A 22282-nucleotide genomic window follows, 5' to 3' on the forward strand; every position below is an offset into this window, starting at 1 on the left:
ATCAAAAATCTGCTCTCAACATTTCATAATTCACTATTCTGGCTATCTAACCATGCCTTAAAATTAATTTTAGGTGAAATCATTATTTTGCTATTTGGGCCTCAAACAATGGGCATTAATTGTTAATTATCTTGAAAACTAATTGGCCTACACTTAAAATAAATGCATATTTGAAATCAGCATAAAAATTTGAATAAGTCTATGCATTTTTATCAAGATTGGTCAAAAAACAACAAAAATAGCTTTAAGACCAGTGTCCCCCCTTAACAACACCCATACACATTCAAGAAACGTAGAAATTATGATGGGTACACATGATAATTCTTTTTTTATTGCCAATAGAACACCACCGCCTCTCCTATTTGACCTGTCGCAGCGAAATATGTTAAATGTCGCCTCGGTATCAAAAATGCTGTCGTCGGGAACATTGTCCGTGAGCCACGTTTCAGTGAATGCGATTAAGGATGCAGAGCATGAATCGATAAGCGAGGAAATGGGAACAGCTTTAGAGAGGATACTTCCGGTATTTGTATAAAGGAAAGTTAATGCGGTATTATGGCAAGGCTTACGAACTGACGGCAAAGAAGGGTTGATTACTTGAGCTGAGGCAGGAGAATGATTGGGTCATTCGTCGGCACTTCCGTGGGCGCCATCCTCTACCTCTGGCCCATCATTTCCAGATGTTTGTAAACAGACTGCGCAGTTGGCATCCGTGTCCCAGATGTAAGCGTCATCATTTAGAATGAGCTTGGTGAAAGCAAGGCGGGGACGATCACCCTCCTTTTTTATTGACTTCGAGAACTGCCAAAGCTTTCGGCGCTTATCGCGCACGGCAACAGAGTAGTCCCGTGCTATCCAGAAATCTGTTTCTTTCAGCTTGCTGCCATTGCTGAGCAAAGTTTCGATTTCTTTTTCATTGTAGAATTTAGCTATTATTGGCCTATTTTTCTCGGCTGAGAACCGACCCAGGTGGCAGGGCCTGGCAATAGACTGTACTGAAACCCCCAGTTTATTTTTACAAAATTCTCGAACTATAGCCTCGGTACTGTCCCACGTTTCTGAATGGTCGGTGTCTGCAATGCCAAAAAACAGTGCATTCGATCGTCGTGAACGGTTTTCGAGGTCATCAATTTTCTCTTGGAGTTTGCGAACGTTGCTGTCACAGGTTTCTGGGAGTTGCGTTGGAGGCATAGGCACACATTTAGATTCAAGGTCATTGACGCGTTTAGTTAGCGCGTCTTAGTCATTCTTAAGGATGCTATGCATTTCTAGAATTTTATTTACAGACTCTAGAAGGCTCGCGTTATTTGTCTCGAGACGCTTAATTGCATCGCACACTAAGTCAAGCTTCTCCTCCTGCGCCTTTGTCATCGGACCAGGGTTCGACTCAATATCACCACCTAAGAGCAAACGACGCCACAGGTACAAAGCCGCAGAACGAAAATGCTTGCAACAATCGGGTAGCCCCTACACCGCAACAAGACAGACATTGTTATCACGAAAGGCGTAGGAATCGTGGTAACTAACCTGTACAAATGCAAACGGTGAGAACAATATCGCAACTGCGGTAGCGTGGCCCAACGTGTCGAAGATGTTGGCACCCTTTTCACACTGCGGATCAGCTGACAATGTTCCATGTTGCCAAACGAAGGGTGCTCCCGTGTCCAGAAGTGGCGGTGTATGTAGCGGCCGGCTCGAGGATAGGACGCACTGTTCCATTCCAAGGGCGGCGGTCCTAGTTGATGCGTCAGCACACCATCCGTCCTTTATCTTGAAGAGCCGAGTCGAAGCAACAGGCGTCAGCAGACCAAGCCCAGTCACCAGCACCTGTACAAATGCAAACGGTGAGAACAACATCGCAACTGCGGTGGCGTGTAATCTACCTGTGGCCTACACTACGAATGGGAGAGCGTGGATGACAACAGCAATTTTCGAAAACTGGCTGCAGGAGGAAGACGCAAGGTTTACGAGGCAGGGCAGGAAAGTTGTCTTCATCGTACATAATTGCCCTGCCCATGGGCAGGTGGAATTGCTGGAAGTGCTGAAGTCCATCAGCCTTGAATTCCTCCCTGCAATGAAACTGCTGTCATCCAACCAATGGACCAATGAGTCATCCAGAATGTCAAGGTCCACTACCGCCGCCAAATGCTTCACCGCATGCTGCTTTGTGCTGACAGTGGAAAGGATTATGTCATTGACTTGCTGTCTGCTATCCACATATTGGCCCGTGCCTGGGAACAAGTTCAGGCAACAACAGTGCAAAGGTGCTTCCACCATGCAGGCTTCGAAGCACATGATCCAATGCCCCATGAAGAGGCAGGTACTGCTGATGAAGCAAACACTATATTTAATCAAATAGTGCCCTCTGTCCCTTTCTCACGACAGGACTATGAGGACATAGATGCAAATGTAAGCACCTGTCGCGAGGAAAGTCTCGAAGAAATTATTGCAGAAGTGCAAGCCGACGACCACTCTTCCTCCAGTGATGAGTGCAAGGACCCTGTGCCCAGTGCGGTGCCAGACAGCGCAGCTAGGGATGCAGTTGCACTTTTGCAACACTACTTTGAATGTAAAGGGAGCACAGAATTTTTGCAAAGCCTTTCAGATATGCACAGTTACTTTGTTAAAAAGCAACTGAAGAATGTAAAACAGACCACAATTGATACCTTTTTTTCTTCATGCCCACATCAGTCAGGGCTAATGCATAGTAAATAAATATTTCTTCATGAAATACGTGTGCTTTCTGTGCTAAATAAAACTTCTGATAAATGGAATACTTTTTGAATCCCCTTCAAGTTCCGTTTAAGAGGAGTCCACTGTATTCGAGTTGACATACAATCGTGTAAATGCAGTAATGGGCTTATACTGCATAGGTGAGATTTGAGTGTTCAGATTGCGTCCACATATGTGGACACACTGTCTTAACTTACCAGGATAATGAATTGCAGTATGAAAAGATGCAAGACAAAGCAGCTAAATAAAAGGGTTTGAGTTTGTAGGGTTTTACAGTACATAAGCAATCAAGGCCATCATAAGCTAAGCACAAGCTAATTAACGAGGGGTGGTGGGTTGAAACATGCAATGACTTAGGTTCTTGGGGAACACAAAAAGCAAGGAACAAATCGGTTCCCTGAAACCCAGTTTGAGAACCCCTGGTTTAAGGCCCCAAGATTCCACAACCGAGGCCAGCAATTTGATGTCACTTCTGCAGGGCCACCCCTCAGACCCTTTTCCGGTGCAGCCCTGAAAGCACCCCGAACACGAACAGACCTCAGGTTTACCTCAAAAGCTCACTTAGATTCCGTCAAACTCGTTTTTGAAAATTTCCGTGTCGCCACCTATCAGCACTGTACCTTAAAATAATGGAGAGTTAGGCTAGTTGCTTATGCATATACATCATTGTGCAACACAATAAAGACGATACACTGGAAGAGGACGAGCACTCATGCAGTCTTCAAGTCTGTCGTCTTTGTGTTGCACTATGAAAGCATTGTACGATGCCAGTAAACGAAAAACCACCAACCTCTTCGCCTCGCTCCTGTGCCACCCGCTTTGCTATGCTAATGGCTGCCATTCTCCGCGGCTGGGTGACGACTATGTTGCAGGCAGAGCCCTCGCCTCTGCGGATGAACTCCTCGAGGATGAACTGGGGCACTTGCGTAGTCTTTCCAGAGCCGGTCTCGCCACAGACCACCACCACTCGATTGCGCTCCACCATGTGAACAATGTTCTGCCTGCAGTACAAGCATGAATGTTAGATTCCGGAATGTAACATTCCCAATATAGTGGCAATTCTCAGCAATGCCTGTACCATTACGTGTACAATTACGAACTTCACGACTACTCTCCCCCTCTTCAAGTGAGGCCGATTCCCAATGCCCAAGGTTTAGCCACGGCCATTGGCAACGATACAAAGAACACAACAGTACCAGCAACTCTTGAACCTTCTGCCATGTTAGCACACAGTATTATAAAAAGAATACCAGAACAAAATCAGGTGCTACCATCATCAGGATGTACGCTCGAAGAAAACCTACGTGTGGTTTTATATGTGGGTTTTACTGAATAAATGAGTTAGAAATAGCACTCACCCTTACCTGCCTAGTTGTGTCTGTGTCAGATTTGTAGTGCTTCCGAAATGATTACAAAGCTTGTGCCATGAACATTTATGATTTGCATTGAAACGTTCAAAAGTAGAAGCAAACAACTCTGATGTAAGAGGGGAGGCAGGTTTTGGAAGTTAAATTTTTATTTTTCGACCAAGAGCAATGAAATCTGGCATGCTTTATGGGAAGTGCACTAAATGAATAAATACAAATTTTCCCTCATACAGTTTTGTGCGTTTTTATCGCTGACACATTAAAAAATTTCCCCGCCTCAACCGCTGGCTCATTTGCGGTGAAACTGCACACAGAGCTTGCGTATTATGGTAACTTTTGTATCGTAGCAAGTTTGACAATGGTACTTACTTAGTTCAGGCGCACATGATGCGAAAGCGTAAGCGTCTACGAGAGATTGGCGAGCCAAAACCCGCAGATGACGCTTTTTCGCTGAGAACCGGCAGTGGCGCCATCTGTTTTCGGTAGCGGAAAGCGTCACGTAGACGCTTACGTTTTCGCATCATGTGCGCCTGAACTAAGTAAGTACCATTGTCAAACTTGCTACGATACAAAAGTTACCATAATACGCAAGCTCTGTGTGCAGTTTCACAGCAAACGAGCCAGCGGTTCAGGCGGGGAAATTTTTGAAAGTGTCAGCGATAAAAACGCACAATACTGTATATAACCAGTAGTTCTGACAATATAAATTTTTATGTGCTTCACTGAGATACCAAACTTGCAGTAAGCCTGGCATGACAACGAAATATGGTAGGAGCCTGCAGTCACCCTCAAGTTTTACACAAAGATATGTTATACAGTGACACTCTCCAAATAGCTTCAGTAGGCTGATTTTTTCTACACACAATGTCCTATCCCTGCTTCCATAATGCACTAATTATCACCATGCCAAAAGAGTGGCAGAGTGAAAAAATGGAGTAATTTATAAATGTAGGAATGTCACTGCTTTATGGCTTTTGGGAGTTTAACGTCCCAAAGCGACTCAGGCTATGAGAGACGCCGTAGTGAAGGGCTCCGGAACTTTCGACCACCTGGGGTTGTTTAACATGCACTGACTTCGCACAGTACACAGCTCTCTTCAATTTCGCCTCCATCGAAATTCGACAGCCGCGGCCGGAATCGAACCCGCGTCTTTAGGTCAGTATAAAAAATTTATCAAGGAACACAATGCAACAAACCACATAAATATCCAAAGAAGCTATTTTGATGCTATGCTTTCAGCAAGCAGGGTAGTCACGGTCAAGAAACAGTTTTGAGAAAACTGGCATTTTCTGAGGGTTTCAGCCAGATTTTTGCTACCTCCGCTCACAAAAACGCTTTTTGAAGGCACTTCTGTGCTATTTTTGGCTTTCTTGTGCTGTTTCGGTTTTGGTTTCAACAGCCGAATAAGCACTGTGACGTCAAAGTGTACTTACAGGTCATGTGAGAGATAGGAAACGTCCATATAATCGCTGTTTCCACATTCATTGTCATTCCGACTCTTGAGGAAGGCTGACTTCAGCGCAGCAGTAAATTAAAACGATGAAGCAGCGATTATATGGACGTTTTTCCATGCCTCACGTGACATAAAAGTACTCTTTGACGTCACAGCCATCGTTCAGCTGTTGAAACCAAAACCGAAACAGCCCGACAGAAAAAATTAGATATATTATTTAGCGGTCGTAGATGAGTGCCACAAGGTGAGTCATGTGTAGTAGTGTCTTCCGCATCATTGCAGAGAAGAAAATAAGCTAACAAAATTAGGTGTCTATACTCCTTTAAGAGGCGTTACGAGATGACGCAACTTGCGGCACGAGAGCTCAACTTCAAAAGTTCTTTTCTCGCTTTAAACAAAAATTAACTCTATAAAAATTTCAGAAATGAAAGGCAATAAACTGTTCTACGTAACCCGCTATTGTTTGTATTTTTACTTAGACCACCTCAGGATACGTTTTTGGCTCAAAACACTTTTTGCAACTTTAGTATTTTTTTACTTTCGATGTACGCAGTTCGATCACCTGTGCCATTTGTTTAGGTACTAGACATCTAGAGAAACAAAACGGCTATTTCCGAATTTCCGACAGCAAGTTGATATTTACATAACAAAAAACAAAAATGGGACATTTTTATGCATCTTTTCGATTTTTTAAATATATTTATGCCGTATAAAGCTGCATGATCCCAATTATATCGAAAGCCAGAATTGTGCAAATGTCAATGAAAAAAATTGTGAAGTGTTCTCTAAGAATATGAATGTTATTATTTAGCAGTGCCTGGTTTCTCGCCTTTTCTAAATATTGAAACTACCCTCACCTGATGAATGAATTTTTTCTGGCAGAAATATTTCAGGCTTTGATTACACGCATTAGGATAAGTTTCCATGAATTTTTTTGAACAAATTTAAAGATAGTAAAGCGCAATGTCTGGAACTTTTGGCGTGGAATGAGCCAGATCTAATGTACCTGACCTCATCCATTGCTTTTTCGCGTGCTGGGAAAGCTGGAACAAGCCAAGAAGTTTGAATTCAGTGAATTTAAAAGAATCTGCAGTACGAATTACGTGGCTGTAAAATGTATTGAAAATATAGCCAACCAACCAAAATTTCCAAAGTTATCTGAATTCACCGAAAGTTCGAATTACCGCAAGTTTATTGTACTTCAATCTGTCCTCAATGTCCTTTCACGCGGCACAAATAAGGGCACAACTTATAACCGCCACCAAACGTCAGGTTTCTCACCTCTGCGGGAATATGGGGAGAGCCTGTTTGGCCTGCTGTATTGTGGATGAGTAATGGGAGGCCCCCTCAAGCCTGGACAAAAGCTCCCTGTCTCTTTGGGGCTGAAACTCGCTGGAAACAGTGAGCAGCCGTCCGGTCATGATGTCATACACGACACGGTGTGAACTTGCGTGAGTGGCTTCAGTCTCTACGCTGTAGTTTTCTTCTCTCGCATCATCTGGAAGGTGCGCTGCATTTGACACGACCGTCTGAGGAAAAGAAGAAAAAGTGATCTTTCACAAATAAATTAATGATTTGGAGAGAAAAGAATGGTTACACATGAATTACGAGCACAAAAGACCACATAGTGTGATTAAATCACTAAAGAATCCATGGCCAACTTTGTCGCAGCCTTCCTTTTATCAGCACAAACTGCAATTCTGGTTGCACGTTTGCAGAGTTGCTAGACCATGTTAAATATCTGTAATGTGTAGCAGCCCAGAATTCCAGTATTTTCAAGCAAACGAACTGTGCAAAGATTTGCCCTTAAATGTGAACTTATCGTTACACAGTACCAATAAAGCATCACTACTGGATAACGCACAGATACCAATAATTGATTGCACTTCACCACTATTTTGACATGCTGCACAGTTATTCGCATAGAGCAGCATGCAGTACTTTTGTGACACAAGCATGCACTGCTTCAGTGTTAGCAATTTTCTCCTCTTTGTCTTGAATGGCTGAGGTATGAGTGTAGGATATATAACACAGCGGATCCGAAGCAAAAGAAAATGCCACCCGGAAGAAAATGCCGCCAGGGGTAGCAGCACTCCCTATCCACCTTATCCAGGAGACCAGGATAGGGTGGCCACAGGTGGAACAGGACAATGCTAATTGCGGGTCAGTTGGTAAAGGGCTTTTTAGTGCAGCGGATGTGATTGGGTTGTTGCCAATGATGACGACGACATCACTGATGATGACAACTAAAAGCTTAAGATCATAAGACTTTACAACATTTTAAATTTATGTGTGTGACCGCTGGAAGAGGCCCCTAAGAAGTGGGCTTCCTCTACCTTGAAGGAAGACATGAATATGCACGGAAGCTACGTACATGACGCTGTCTACTCAGTTGTGTACGCTACAACAAGCTCATTGTCACGGGCCGAAAAGGAGCCCTCACACAAGGTTCACCATTAGAGCCGCTAGCCTAAGCAAACACGGACGGTCCTGTGACAGAGCTGTGACAGTATTATAAAAACAAGTGCCCCAGTCAAATTATTTGAAATAAGCGCCACTTACAAGAGATTAATGAATAATGGAAAATTAATTCTGGAAGCATCTAGAAACACACACCAAACCTTGCTGTCAGCACGATGACCCAGTTTGGAGCCCCACAGGACCACATTGTGTCCTAATCCTTCCTGAAAATTAAACACGCTTCCCAATCTACCTTGCGTAGCCCTTCCTGTTAGTCAACAGTGCAAATGAGCTGAAAAGCCTGTCATCAGTGCTGTGCCATACAACAAAGTCCACTTGTTGTACCGTTTACACAGTAACATAGACATGTGACAGCCCACTGGCCTGCCTTTGCGTATCAAGAAGCTCAAGGTCACTCTAAACTTCAGGCACCTTTGATACCTTCTGCTGGCTTCAAAAATCCACCATTAAAAACGAAAGCAAGTGCCCAGCATGACAAGGATAACACCAAGCACTGGAAGCATAGCATGAAGACTCACAACCGAGAGGACAGAAGAACTTCATAGCCCCTCCTTACAAAGATATTGCTGCAGCCAGACTATATATCAGAGGGGAGAGAAAATAGAAGGCATGCAAACTACAGCTGGCTGTATGAGCTAGTACAGGCGCCGACCGATTTTTCGGACTCGAAAGGACCCGAAAAATGGTCCGAATAATTAAACAGTCCGAATTATCCGTGAAGTACAAAAAAATCACTTTATTGAGATGAAATCGGCTTAAAAATGTCACTGATTTTACTTTGCGTAAAATTTCTCTGGCTGGCGACGATTCGCGCCTGTATTTGCGCCAAAATAGTGCTTTCACTGTACACGCTAGACAGCAAGGTCACCGCATTTAGTTGGAATACTTCCCAAGCTTCTTTCACGGACCCGGCAAAGCCATGTTGTCCACAACCCAAGTGTGCACCACACTGCTCGTTGAACACACGCAAAGATAAGGCACTTTTCTTTCAAAGCGGCGGAACTGCTGGACGCAATCACAAAAAGGCGAACAGATGTAACTTCGTGTGAGCGCCACTCAGTAAACGCGGTCAGAGAAACCCAAGTGGCGAAAAGGCGAATGGCGAACGTATAAGACCCGCCGCGGTGGCTCAGTGATTAGGGCGCTCGGCTACTGATCCAGAGTATCCAGGTTGGAACCCGACCGCAGTGGGCGCGTTTCGATGGAGGTGAAACGCTAAGGCGCCCGTGTGCTGTGCGATGTCCGTGCATGTTAAAGATCCCCAGGTGGTCGAAATTATTCCGGAGCTCTCCATTACGGCACCTCTTTTTTTTCCTTTCTTCTCTCAGCACCCTCCTTTATCCTTTCCTACCGAGATGTGAGATGGCTCCTGCACAATTTCCTTTACAACAACCAATTTTCAACGTATGGGACAAGCGATAACTGCCCGCTACAACGTCGGCGACAAAAGCAAGTTGGTGGCGATGACAATCCGGCCGCCACCTCGAAGTGTCAGAGATCGCAGGGACCTCTACTGGCAACAATGAGGTACCGAAAGTGTGTCAAGCCAAGCCAACTGCAGCATAAATCTACCTCAATCCAAGATGGTGCCTTTTGCACCAGCGAAAAGCCGATAAGATGGCTGGCTTTGGCCAGCAGGCAATTGAAATTAGTCCGAAAAATCAAACTTTCGGACTTTTTAGGTGCGAAATATACGTCGTGAATATGTATGCGCTTCTATGGGGAGACTGACGGTGCCTCACGAAGGTCCGAAATATCCTACAAGTCCGAATTATTGGAGTCCGAATTACCCGTCGGCTACTGTAGATGAAGAGAGATTGGGAAAAAGGAGCCTGATCTCCCAAGAATGTGGACTTGAAAGAAAGCATGGGGTCTGCTGTTGTCTGCACAACAAATGCTGCAAAAATATAACTTGAACAAACTTCTCAAACAAATGGGCTTTTGCAATATGCTTTGCCAAGCACCATTAATGCTGCAAAAATATAACTTGAACAAACTTCTCAAACAAATGGGCTTTTGCAATATGCTTTGCCAAGCACCATTAATCCAAACGAGTTTCAGTTCAACAAATTCAAACACATGGTTCAGTTCAATGAAATAGAGAACACTGAAGAACTGCTTGGGGCTGGAGATTTTATTCCTATTCATAAACCGCTCAACTTTCATTTCAGGTGAGCCAACTGTCCTTTAAGCAAACAATTCCTTAGAGCACCCTGAGGTTTCTTTAAAGCGACACTGAGGAGAAATTAAAGTTGGCTTGTATCGATAGAATACCAGCTCGTGATTACAAAAATGCCCCTCTTACTGAAAACAAAGCTCTTGTAAGGTAGAAAATAGCAATAACCAAAATACAGGTATCGCCACCACAGGCAAATCTCGCAAGTACAAGCGTGGTGACGCCATAGGACAAGAGACGCCACCTTGGAGGAATTTTCCATCCTACATGGATTCGCGAATTTCTGAGGCTGACGAAGGTCGGTTGTGCAGATCAATAGTGAAGTAAGTTTTCTTTTAAAACCAACAGTGAACTTTTATCACACAAGAAAGGCAGGTAAAGGACAACCTGAATGTTGGAAGCAAAGAAAACCGATGCTTGGCGGCGCCACAGGCGGCCAGAAGAGTTTCGATTTTTTATGGCGCTTCGCGTCTATGAGCTTTGCGTGCCCCGTGGTTTTGTTTTTGACGCGCCTCGTTTTACAAGCGCTGAACAGCAGAGGAACTCCAAGTGCCGCTTCAAGTTCTAGTTAACCTTTGAAGGAGCCTGTTAAGGCTTGTCAGATGATCGCCACGGTCGATGAAAAGCTATGATGGCACGATGGTCGGTGATCGTACAAGGCAGCACTTGTGTATTCGCACGCTTGCCCGGCGAAACATTCCCGTATGTGCCAGTCAACTTCAAACTACTTAAAGGAAATCGTTTATTAGGGACGGGAGACAAGGTACAAGGCAGTTCAGGAAAATTTCTGATGGCTAGCTCTGTTAGGCCAGGATATACCTACCGAAAGCGCGGAGATTTCTGCATCAGAAGAGTGCATTCACTAGAAGAGCCTTTATTGACGGCTGTACCTTGAGCCGTCGTGGCGGAGTGGCAGCGTCTCCGCCTTAAACGCCGATAGGCCCTGGTTCGATTCCGAACCTCGGCACAGGACCTCTTTTCTTTTATTCAGTGAGTGGGCGGGGGGTTTCAGTTGCTCTCATGGATGCCGCCGCCGAATACGTCGGTTCGCGGCTAAGCGCAGGCTAAGGCGCATTTATGCTGCCGCGAGGCGCGCGCGCGCGCGCTGCACGGCGAAGTCACGTTGGTCAAAGCGAAGACCCTCTATACTCCAACTGCGCTTGACCGCCGACGCGTTCGGCAGCTTCAGCGCACTATGACCGCACTGGCAGGGAGACTTGGAGCATGTCACTATTTCGCGCCGAGTGCGCCAACCGCCGCCGGCCCAGCCAGACTGATTTGGCCCCGCGGCGAGGTGCGCGTTGTATTCAATAGCTGCGGCAGTTGGGCGGAGCTGTTCTTTTCAAGCTCGGCTAATTTAATCCATTCACAGTACATATCTGAAGGTACATGCAAGTGGACGAGAGAGCCCGATCTAGTGGACCCGTTGGATCTAGCGGAAGCCGTTGAAGTGTCATGCGCCGGCTTTAGTTTCAAGCCGCCGACTTTAAACGCGACCGCCCTAGAGCACCCATTTGTTTTTTGTGGCAAAAAAATAAATAAATAACTTGGCCCTTGCAACCGTGGGAGACCTCGACGCCGCCTGCTGCGCCGTGCAACCGCGCCGTTCAAGGAATTACAATCCGCTGGCCCCAAAGCCCCGGCCAGCCTCCGATTTGCGCAAGCGCCTACCTTGTCCTGGCCCCTTGCGACTCCCCGCACTGGGGTTATGATATTTAGTTTGCAACGGCTGCTCTCTGAGGAAGGGGGAAACCACCCGCCGGCGCCTAACCTAACCATGCTCCCTCAAAAGCATCGCACGCTCTGTGGGGCTGAGGTCGCTGAAATGCAGGCCGGAGTTTTTGCGAGAACTACGTCGTCGGGTTCGGGAACGGGATCCATCGTAACGCTGGCAAGACGCCGGTGCAAACGTAAACGAAGCGACGGTAGCGACCCCCGATAGATGCCTTCAACGTGTGGCGGCGGTAGCTTTCATTTCGGCAGCTGCTAGACCGCACCGCTAGCGGCCAGAAATCACGGAGTCTCCGTTGACATCACGTCTCACGTCACTCCGTTCTGTGTCGTCATAAGAGTTCTCCGTGTCGTCATAAGAGTTCTCGAGTTTGAATCGAAGCGGCGGGAAAAATTTTTTCAACTTCGAATCCAAATTTCTTTGAAATAAATGCATCTTTCGCTCCCGGACAAGCGGCAACAAAGCCATGAAATGCCGCACTATCAGATATTGCTAACAAAAGAAATTTGATAGGGTTCTCCTCAGTGTCCCTTTAAGTGGCATTTCACAGTACTACACATCATGCAATTCCAGACTTCCCACAAAGTTTTGAAAAAATGGTTTTCTTCTTTCTTAGAACTCCATCTGCCAGCAAGCTTTCACTTAGAAAAGTTGAATGGAGGCTAACTGGTGTTGCATTTTACATTTAAAGGGGGGAGATTGCTCTTAGAGAAAAATTTTTTCGTTTCTGCCACAAATTTAATCAAAATGCACACCCTTGACTAGTCTCTTGTGCTGATTCAAAAAATATGACTGCTTTTATGATAGGTAGATTAGTTCTTAAGATACATTAATTGACACCCTACCATTAACAGGAACAATGAAAAGAAAGCGCACACCATAAAGGGTCACAAATAGTGCTTGGTTACACTCTAGAAAAAAAAGAAGATGGAATGCTGGAAACAGTTTTATCTTATCATCATAGGCGGTTTTAAAAGACATTGAAACTCAAGGTACAAATACTGCCTAAGGTGCAATCAATTAGAGCAATTAAAAAAATGTCTGAACCTTAATTAAATATTCTGCTCAGTCAGTCTTCTCAGAGAGAAGCCGATAAAAGTGAGCAGACTCATCTGCGTCAAAGATATATTCCGACTGGTACTCAGCCAAGAATACCGGAAGCTTTTCGTCCTTCCACATTGAGATTGTTTCAGGATATGCTGAGTGTTCTCTCCGCATATGCTCTTGAAAACCAGATCATGGCAATCTTTAAAGCATGTGAGCCATCCATCAGATGAAGCGAAGCCATCGATCTCCAACATTGTTCCGAGAGATTGGGCTTTCACAACAATCTCCCCGCTGTTATTCCGTGCTCCTCAAATACATACCAACAGAACCTTCTCTAGCTTCGGATCGGCGCCTGAACGCATTCGCTTCAGCGACATCTTAAACATGTCGTGCTCAATAGCGTCCCGTATTGAGTGCTTATTCTTAATGAAGTTTGAAGGCGTGTTAGGCTTAATGCCATACTTCCGCCCGATAGCTTGCATGGCGGTTCCTTAGTTTTCCACTTCTCGCCAAGTCAAGCGTGCGATATGGTCCACGAGTCGCCATGACTGGTACAACCGCTGCATGTGAAGTTCAAATTCCACTCGAAGCGTGGCACCATCCCCGACAAACAAACGGCCAAAACGTCGCCTTGCCATCGCACTGTGACACATCAGCTATATCAGCACACTTCAAGCCTCATCTGACCACTTCGAGATAAGCGGTGCTATAGGCACTTACAATGGCCGTGGTGTATTTTGTCATTTTCAAGAAACCAGCCTCCCGACAGTCACAATGGTACCAAAAATGACGGTCGTCATGATTATCGATTGAAAAATAACTTCTAATTAAATGACACTTTAAGCTGTATAACATTAAATTATTGAGTGATATTTCTACAGGAATACATGCAAAAATGACGGGACCGACATTTCACTTCTAATTAATCAAAAATTCTAATTAAGCAGCTTCAAATTATCGAAGCCAACTGCAGCAGCCTTCAGTAACCTGCATCGACTAGCGAATAGCATGGCACGTTACGACAGCAATTTGGCGGCATTTTCTTCCTTATCCAATAAGCATTAAAGAGCAGTAGTGACACAAAATTAAAAATGAAAAGCAGCTCTTTCAAATGAAGCCAAGATGGTGGCGATCACTACAGTAGAATGATAATAGCATGTCGCAGAAAAAGCCCTGTTCTTGTGTGAAAATCTACTCAGAGACAGCAGGGATTGAAGTTTTATACTCATTTTACAGCTCAAATATTGACTCTCGAGGTTACAAAATTCACAGACGAACAAAAAAGCTGCAGATTTTGAAAAGTAAATTTTTAGAAAATCCTTTTTTTTGCAATTTTTTTTGCCCCAAAGAGCTGCCTTCCCCCTTAAAACGAGTATAAACACCTAATTTTCATGGCATGTTTTCGCTGCAATGAAGCGGAAGACACTACTATACATGAATGACCATGTGGCATTCGCCTATGACTGCCAAATAAATTACAATTGAATTTTTCTGTCAAGCTGTTTCTGTTTCCATTTCAACAGCCCTACGATGGCTGTGATGTCAAGGTATGGTCATATGTCACATGAGGCATGGAAAAATGACTATATGATCGCTGCTTCATCGTTTTAATTCACTAGAGCACTGAAACCAGCCTTCCTCAAGAGCCGTAATGACAGCGAATGTAGAAGCAGTGATTATATTGCATGCCTCACGTGATCTATAACCACACTTTGACATCAAAGCTACCATTCCGCGATTGAAACTGAAACCAAAACAGCACGAGAAAGAAATTCGATCATAAATCAATTAGTGGTCGTAGGAAAATACCACATGGTAATTCATGTATAATAATGCCTTATGCATCGTTATAAAACAAAAAAACATGCACCCAAAAGTTAGGTGTCTATACCCCTTCAAAGTACCGGCACAACTTCAGAACACATGGCTGAAACGGGCATGAAGACACAATGAATCCCCTCATTGTGTCTTCATGCATGCATATCAGCCACGTTTTCTGAACTTGCAAAAGGGCTTAAACCGTCAACAAAACTTTTACATCCAATGCTGCACAAAAGAGTTAGCAGAAAGAGAGTCAGACAGTGGTTGTCGGCCCTTGCCTCAAACTGTGTGACGAGATCTTGCATGGCAGGCACGGAGCTCTCTAGTAGGGCCACTGGCATGGGCGCCATGCGCTGGCTCATTCGCTTCCTCAGCTCCTGGTCCGAGCATGTCTTAGGGCTCAGGTTGCGGTCAATGTGGCCCCTCGTTACAAGATACTCAACAAGGTGGAAGGCCGCCAGCGCTTCCGCCTCCTTCTTGGTCCGAGCACTGCCATCGAACGAAAGGTTGCACGGCCACTTCACGGTCAACGTACATGTCCAGCTGGGAGAGTGTGCTGGCAAAAAGAAAAAAAATTCCAGATGACGCATTTATACACTCTATGGAGACATTAACTTTCAATGAAGCCATGCACCTTACTAGCCCAGACACCAAACTTGGGCTGGCTGTTCTTTGTGATGATGCGCAAGACATTAACAAAAGTAAAATGCCATACAGAGTTTACTTACACCTAGTACACAGCTCATAACTGAATCTCTCCTCTTATGCTCTTTGAATTCAGCAGTGAAACGATGGATATGATGTCAGTGCTAGTTTTCGTCATGTGAGGCACACAAAAACATTTTAGCCACTCCTTCATTCATTGTCAATCCAGCTCTTGGGACAAGGTGGCGCAACAGTAGCAATGAATCAAAATGAAAAAGCAGCAATTATACTGCTTTTTTTTTTTTCAGGCCTCGCATGACAAACTAAAGTTCAATATAATGCTCGTCATTTTGCTGCATGAAAGAAAAAATTCAATTATAATTTATTTAACAGGTATAAGCGAATTCCATATGGGGATATATGGACAGTTGTGCCTCGTTAAAACGACCCTTGTTAATATGTACGACTTAAATTATGGACAATTTTAGTTGGGACAAAACCTTTTCAAGGTCTTTATGCCTCCGGAAGCTCGCTGTCCAGACAGTGGAAGTGGGGAAAATGGACAGAGTTCATTGTGGTCCATATATTTTTGCCCCGTTAATATGGACAGTGATGAGAACAAAATCTCTACCGCCCCAAACAGATGATGTATTTTCTGCATTTTGAGTGCAGGGCACAAGAGGAATGCAGTGAAAAAGTGTAAATAAACTGAGTGGTAGCCCTTTTCTTTTGTGGTAGCATGTTTTACAGTGCGAAGATGTCCAGTAGGCGCACCTTACCATTTTTCGTGTTCCAAGCATGGTTGTGAAGAAAACTCTCTCTGCAGGTTGTAGTACTACATACAAAGCCGCGTTGAGCTCCTGTCTGCCCACAGAGTCCTGGTAAATAGTAGCGGTTCGTGGGGTGTGGACAGATGTAGGAGTTAAGTCATGTTGCCATGAAACGCCATGAAGTGTGTCATAGATTACTAGGTGTGTCAACCTGCACTGCATTATTTCAAACATAATCGTGATTAAAATAATGGGCTTGTGGGTACTAAAGGAACGTCCGATTTCAATTTCTCTACCAACCACTATGCACAGAAGCAGGCCTTAATCATAGCTAGTTATTTTTCTGAATACCTTTTCTTTGCCATTCATTATTTCAAATGACTCGCTTTATAGCCAGTTTTTCTCGGGAACCAAAGCGTGCATATTAATAAGGCATGACTGTATACTACCGTATATACTCGCGCAATGAACCCACTCGCATATGAACCCCCCACCCCTCTACTTCTGTCCGTGGAAATTTGTTTTTAAAGCATCCGCTTTTGGTACCGCGTTCCTCAGTTTTCACGCAGATTGTGGTGCACACCTTGGCAGCTCATGCATCGACGTTAGGAGATGTACATCTCTCTTGTCATGCCATTTGAGCGCAAGAAGCGTCTTGGTATGATATGACTCCACTTCCCCTTTTTTGATCTTTTTTGAGAAATTTGAACGCCCCTTCCTGTTGGTCCGAACAGTTCCACATGTGTTGGTTTTTTTATCTTGAAGGCAGTTGAACAGTGCTGGACTACTGTACCAATTAGTATCTACAAACAGCGAATGTCGTTTTCCAAGGTAGTCTTCAAGTAGCTCTAGAACGATGGAGCCAGAAAATCCCAAATCCTTGACCATGGTCATGTTTGTCGTCGCTCCCATGTACACAACAAATTTCAGAATGTAGCCGGTTTTGACATCACAAAGAACAAAGAACTTGGCACCAAAGCGGTGCCTTTGCGAAGGAATGTATTGCCGAAATGACAGCCACCCTTTCCAAGGCATCATAGACTTGTCTACGCACAGGTCTTGGTGCGAAATTAGTAGGCTACTCGGCTTGCTCTGAATTCCTTCCAGAAATGGCCGCATTGTTCTCAGCCGATCTGCGATATCTGCGGAGTCGCTCAGATAGAGAAGCCACAGGAGGAGCTGGAAGTGGTTCAACAAAAAAAAGTTGCAAAAAATGGTGTGTGCAACATAGGATTTGTGCTCCAGTAGTCTTTCAAGGCATTCTTTCTTATCAGGCCCATCAGCAGAACGACCGCACAGAAACAGTACATTTCTACTACACCTGTCTCCACCCAAGCTCTCAGCCGCGACGTGCGCGCAACTCCTTGTGCGCTTGTCTTCACTTGCGTGAATGGATTTGTTTCACTCAGGATGTGTGAAACGATTGGCTCATCAAAAAACAGCTTGAAATAGTCCCCTTCTTGCGCATCCGGTTGAAGAGTTGAGCTCGCGGACGGTCCTGAACGTGACGTGTCGAAAGGAAACAACGTAGGTGAGAAATCGCCTTTCTTCCACAGTTTCCGTTTGCTATGCACACTTCCGGGACGATGGTTCCACCGTTTCAACATCTGAATCTGACGACACAGAACTCACCTCTTCCTCGGATGAGACGCTGTCCGAGTCCGAATCCGACCTCGGCTCGTATTCAGAATCGGAAGAGTCACCGCTCCAATGAGCAGACAAAGGTTCCGCGCGCTCAGCCATCCAAAAGTAACCGCATGCAGGGAGGATGCGCTTTCAGTGGCCCGCACAACGGAGAGAAATGGGACGTTGTGTGATCAAGAAGACAGAGGGGAATGGAAAAAGGCTAAAATAAAGTTTGAGGGGCTTTACATTTAGTGCTACAAGCCGGAAGCGAGGCTGCAGCGAGACAGCGAAAGCAGCACAGCGGAGATGGCAGAACAACCCTTGAACCTATAACCACGCGCGCGCAACGCATGATCCAGCAAATGCGGAGCGACCACGCCATTCAGCAAAGAGAGAAGGGGAGTGGCAGTCGCCCCGTACTCTTCAATACATGTACCAAAATAGTGCGGGGCGAAAATAAGAACTTGTAGAAAGATTCAACAGATGGTGCGGCCAGTCCAGGAGCGCCAGCTTTGCGCTCAGGCACAAAATTTTGAATGCACAATTGAGAACGTACCGGTACGTCAGTGACACTGTAGGGGGGGAAGCACAAAGACGTACTGGTACGTCCGTGACAGCAAAACGGTTAAACCAGCAATCTAAAACAAATCAAAATTAAAAACAATATTTTTTTTCGAAAATCCATAATTTAGTCCCGCATTCCCTGTTAAAATTTTGTCAATTCCAATCAGAAACCAAAGAAGTAATACATTTCCAGAATCAGAATTACACAGAGAAATTTACGACTACTAAACAATTTTCTCACAGCATCCGAAAATGACTCTGAAGAGGTCCTACTTTCACCACAGCAGTCGCCGGCCTGGACACTCATTAATAAGATTATTTCGCGCTAAGGAGAACGCAAATGAGACTGAACTCTATAAGCACCACTGAAGTTCTTTGGATCTTGTGCCATCAAGCGTAAACCCACCTTTAGAGGAAGCCAAAGAGTCGCGTTTTTCAAAACCTTGGTGGTTTTGAATCTTATGTTTTCCGGACGATTTTTTTCATCAAATTCTTTAGAAAACGCATTTGCCATCACTACCTCAGCATTTAAGAGGCTTTCCTTGAAGTACTCAATATTTCAGGATTTTCAAGGCTTTGCAAATGGCACTTCCAAAATCAATAGCCTTCAGTAGTGTTACTACAACCTCTTAGTACTATACACTGGACTTGCATGTACAGCCGGCAGTAAAAGTTTACGGGATGTGGGTGTGTAGAAAAATCTATTCTGGGACCGTCACGTCACGAGAGCCAACCACATGAAAGGTCAGCAAGAATGAGGGGCTGTGCATGCTTTATAAATTAATATCAATACCAGGAGGTGGCGCGAAGCAGCACTGCGATGAATCTGATCCTAGGCACTCACAATCATCAAACTCTTGCTGCCGACTGAGCCAGCAGCACCAAGTTCCATGAAACACAAGCTTCCAAAGCTGCGTTTTGATGCGAGATTGACAGTAAAAAACGCAACCAGCTGTCCTTCAAATTACATGCTGTTCTCAATTTTCAAGAAAATGAGCACCTTAGAGTCTATATATATATATATATATATATATATATATATGTGCCTCTCTTGATGCCAGAACCCACCGGCAAGCCAGAAAAAAATTACCACAAAATTCCATCCAACCCAATCTTATGAGGCCTTCCCTACAATAATTTCAGGCCCAATTGCATCCCACCATTCCATTCAAAAACATATTCTGAAGACCTGTGCGCTGAACTGAAAGAATGAAGCCATGCACACATGTAACTTACTCTGTGAGAGAACTGTCGTGTATGAAGGCAAGAGCACCTCATCGCCTTTCAGGATGCACACATAGGCATAGATGTTGTGTACCACAGACTTGGCTCGACCCAATTCTCGCTTCTCAGTCCAGGCGTTGAGTCTCTCACTTGGCACGTGCACTGAGAGGTTTCCATTCGTGTCAGGTACTGAAAATGTAAAAGCAATCACATGAATTATCAAAGAAGTTGCAAGAATGTTTGCACACCTTTGAATTGGAGTCATCAATATTTACGTGCTGAAGCTATAAGGCATCAGGGCTGGACTTTAGAGAGGAAATTTCTAGGAGAAAAAACTTGACTCTTGAAAAACGTACAAAAAAAAAAGTTACGCCTGCGTGGATCCTCAAGTAATTACATAAAAATCCTAATGTCTTTAATGCTGCAATTTCTAACCACTGCAGCACTTTGTACACAACTGTGTACAGGACCGCCAGAAACTAGCAGTTAATTTTTCCACATTACAAAACTGGCTTTAATTAGGTCTAAATATACTGTTAAGGTGGCAGAACCCTTCCTTGAATTTAAATGATGAGTGCCGTCTAAAAGGATATGCACACTTTGCCCAACCACAGCCATACCAACAAGCTGTAAAGCTGAAAAATTTAATTTCTAGGAAACATTCCGAGACAGAATAGGTGATGAGAGCTGCTTGTGCTAATTTAATTAGTGAGGATGGACTATAAGAAAATGCCAAGAAAAATTGATGATGGCCTAGCTCTGTTAGGCCAGGATATACGTAGCATAAGCGCGGCGACATCTGGTTCGGAAGAGTTAATATATGAAAGGCGCGCATTCACTACATGCGTCCTTATTCACAGTTAAACCTTGAGCTGTCGTGGCGGAGTGGTAGCATCTCCGCCTCAAATGCCAGAGGCCCTGGTTCGATTCCCAGCCTCGACACAGGGTTTTTTTTTTTTTCAGTGAGTGTGCAGGTGGGGTTGATCACGCGGTTGGCCACGTGGTCGGTCACATGGTGCAGAGCAGCTGCCAGTGGCACGGCGCTGTAGCTAGTCACATGACTGGTCACGTGACCAGTCATGTGGTGCGGTTTACAGAAGATGCGCAGACCGGCGAGGCATGCACGGCAGCGGCGGCGCGCCAGCTGTGCGCCGTGTGACGTCACTGCCACTCGCGCATGCGCAGTACGGCTCTCCAGGAGCCACGCGAAACTGCTCAGCCTCGGCGCAGAGAAAGGAACAACGCGTTAACGACTCACTCTGATGCAGAACGGGAGAAGGCACGACGACGCCACTCTTGACCATGGTCGAAACTGCGTTGGAAGCTTCAGCTGGGCTTCTTTGCAGCTCCATCTCAGAAGCTCTGGCCATAATGACATTTGCCTGATCCGACATCAACTGCTGCGTGAAATCCCCAGCATCTCTTCTTTCCTGGTTTTGCTTGAGCTGTTGAGTTGTGTTGGGAACAACTACACATGGCCTTTTCTGTGGCTGTTGTGCAAATCCAGCGGTGTTGAAAACTCCCAGATCCTGAGAACAGACCGAAAGGCAGCAATGTCTACACATCCAGTCCATATCCAAATCTGCCATCCCATACTGCCTTGGTCAGATTTGCTCCTTCTTTTGGATTTGCTTATCACCAAAGTAAAGCTGTACTAATGGCACCCTTTGAATATACTTCTGCTAGGTGAGGAGAACAGTTGTCCTCACTTTTCACGGCCTTCGGGTCTCGCTGGCTGCCATATCTGCTTCTGCTGTGCAACCCAAACGCAAGCCATGAAGACAAAAGACTTTTGACCGAAGGTGTACATACAAAGCGCAGCATTGCATGCAATGATTGTGATGCTACGTTTGTAAGCAGACATCAATGACTTCCCAAACGGAGAGATGCAACAGTCCACCGCAAGTCCCCCCTGCAATGACACCCAGCTTGTGGGTGGAAGGAAGCTGGAAAAGGAGTGAAAATTAACATTCCTCCACTCTTGAACAGAGACAAGTCCGTCTGCTTGATGACAAGAGTGCATACTGTCATTTTCGGGGAGCCACCTCCCGTTCTGCCTTCTTCACAAAGTGTGTAGGCAATCCGTTCAGCAACTGCTTACAAGCTCGGTCAAAACAATCCTGCAATGCAGACTATCCAGATTACAAACATAGCCACCCGTTTACGTTGTTACCAAGGGTAACCACAGACACGTTTGCAATAGGAAGCACAGTAGCATATGGACCTGCAGAAAAAATTTAGCCAAAGTACACTCCATATAGAGCAGCTCCTAAGAAAGCATTTCTTGAAGTCTTCAGCTACCTGAAGCACAAAGTTTGTAATCTTAAACCTGCCGTCAATAATTTAGGCCCCAGAGTAAGCGCAATTTTTGGGGACAAAAGGTATTTAGTTTTGCAATTGTTAACATTGCTTTCTACTTCAGTTGGAATCTGTGGAGCAGTGCACTAACACCTTCAGTGTTTATCCTCCTGGAAATTCACTTTAGCATCATTCAAAAATTCGTTCATTCACAATTAAGTGCCTCATTCCTTGGCGCAGAGGAAAACATCTTTTTAAGGAGGAAGCTCACAAAGCAATTTTTGGGGACAAAAGGTATTGAGCTTTGCAATTGTTAACATTGCTTTCTACTTCAGTTGGAATCAG

General features: G+C 44.9%; 1 protein-coding gene across 1 annotated transcript in view; it reads right to left on the reverse strand.

The window, feature by feature from the left end:
• The window catches only part of LOC144106959 (uncharacterized), a 56541-nt gene that overhangs the window by 28642 nt on the left and 5617 nt on the right, over nucleotides 1–22282 (reverse strand). Inside the window, exons 4-9 of the mRNA XM_077639924.1 lie at nucleotides 20898–21168; nucleotides 19652–19828; nucleotides 15089–15366; nucleotides 6835–7082; nucleotides 3524–3734; nucleotides 1528–1827 (exon numbers count right to left, since the gene is read on the reverse strand). Of these exons, the coding sequence (XP_077496050.1) occupies nucleotides 1528–1827; nucleotides 3524–3734; nucleotides 6835–7082; nucleotides 15089–15366; nucleotides 19652–19828; nucleotides 20898–21168 (1485 nt within the window). The remainder of the gene's footprint in view (nucleotides 1–1527; nucleotides 1828–3523; nucleotides 3735–6834; nucleotides 7083–15088; nucleotides 15367–19651; nucleotides 19829–20897; nucleotides 21169–22282) is intronic.

This window comes from Amblyomma americanum, chromosome 10 (genome assembly GCF_052857255.1).
Source record: "Amblyomma americanum isolate KBUSLIRL-KWMA chromosome 10, ASM5285725v1, whole genome shotgun sequence".
Taxonomy (NCBI): Eukaryota; Metazoa; Arthropoda; class Arachnida; order Ixodida; family Ixodidae; genus Amblyomma; species Amblyomma americanum.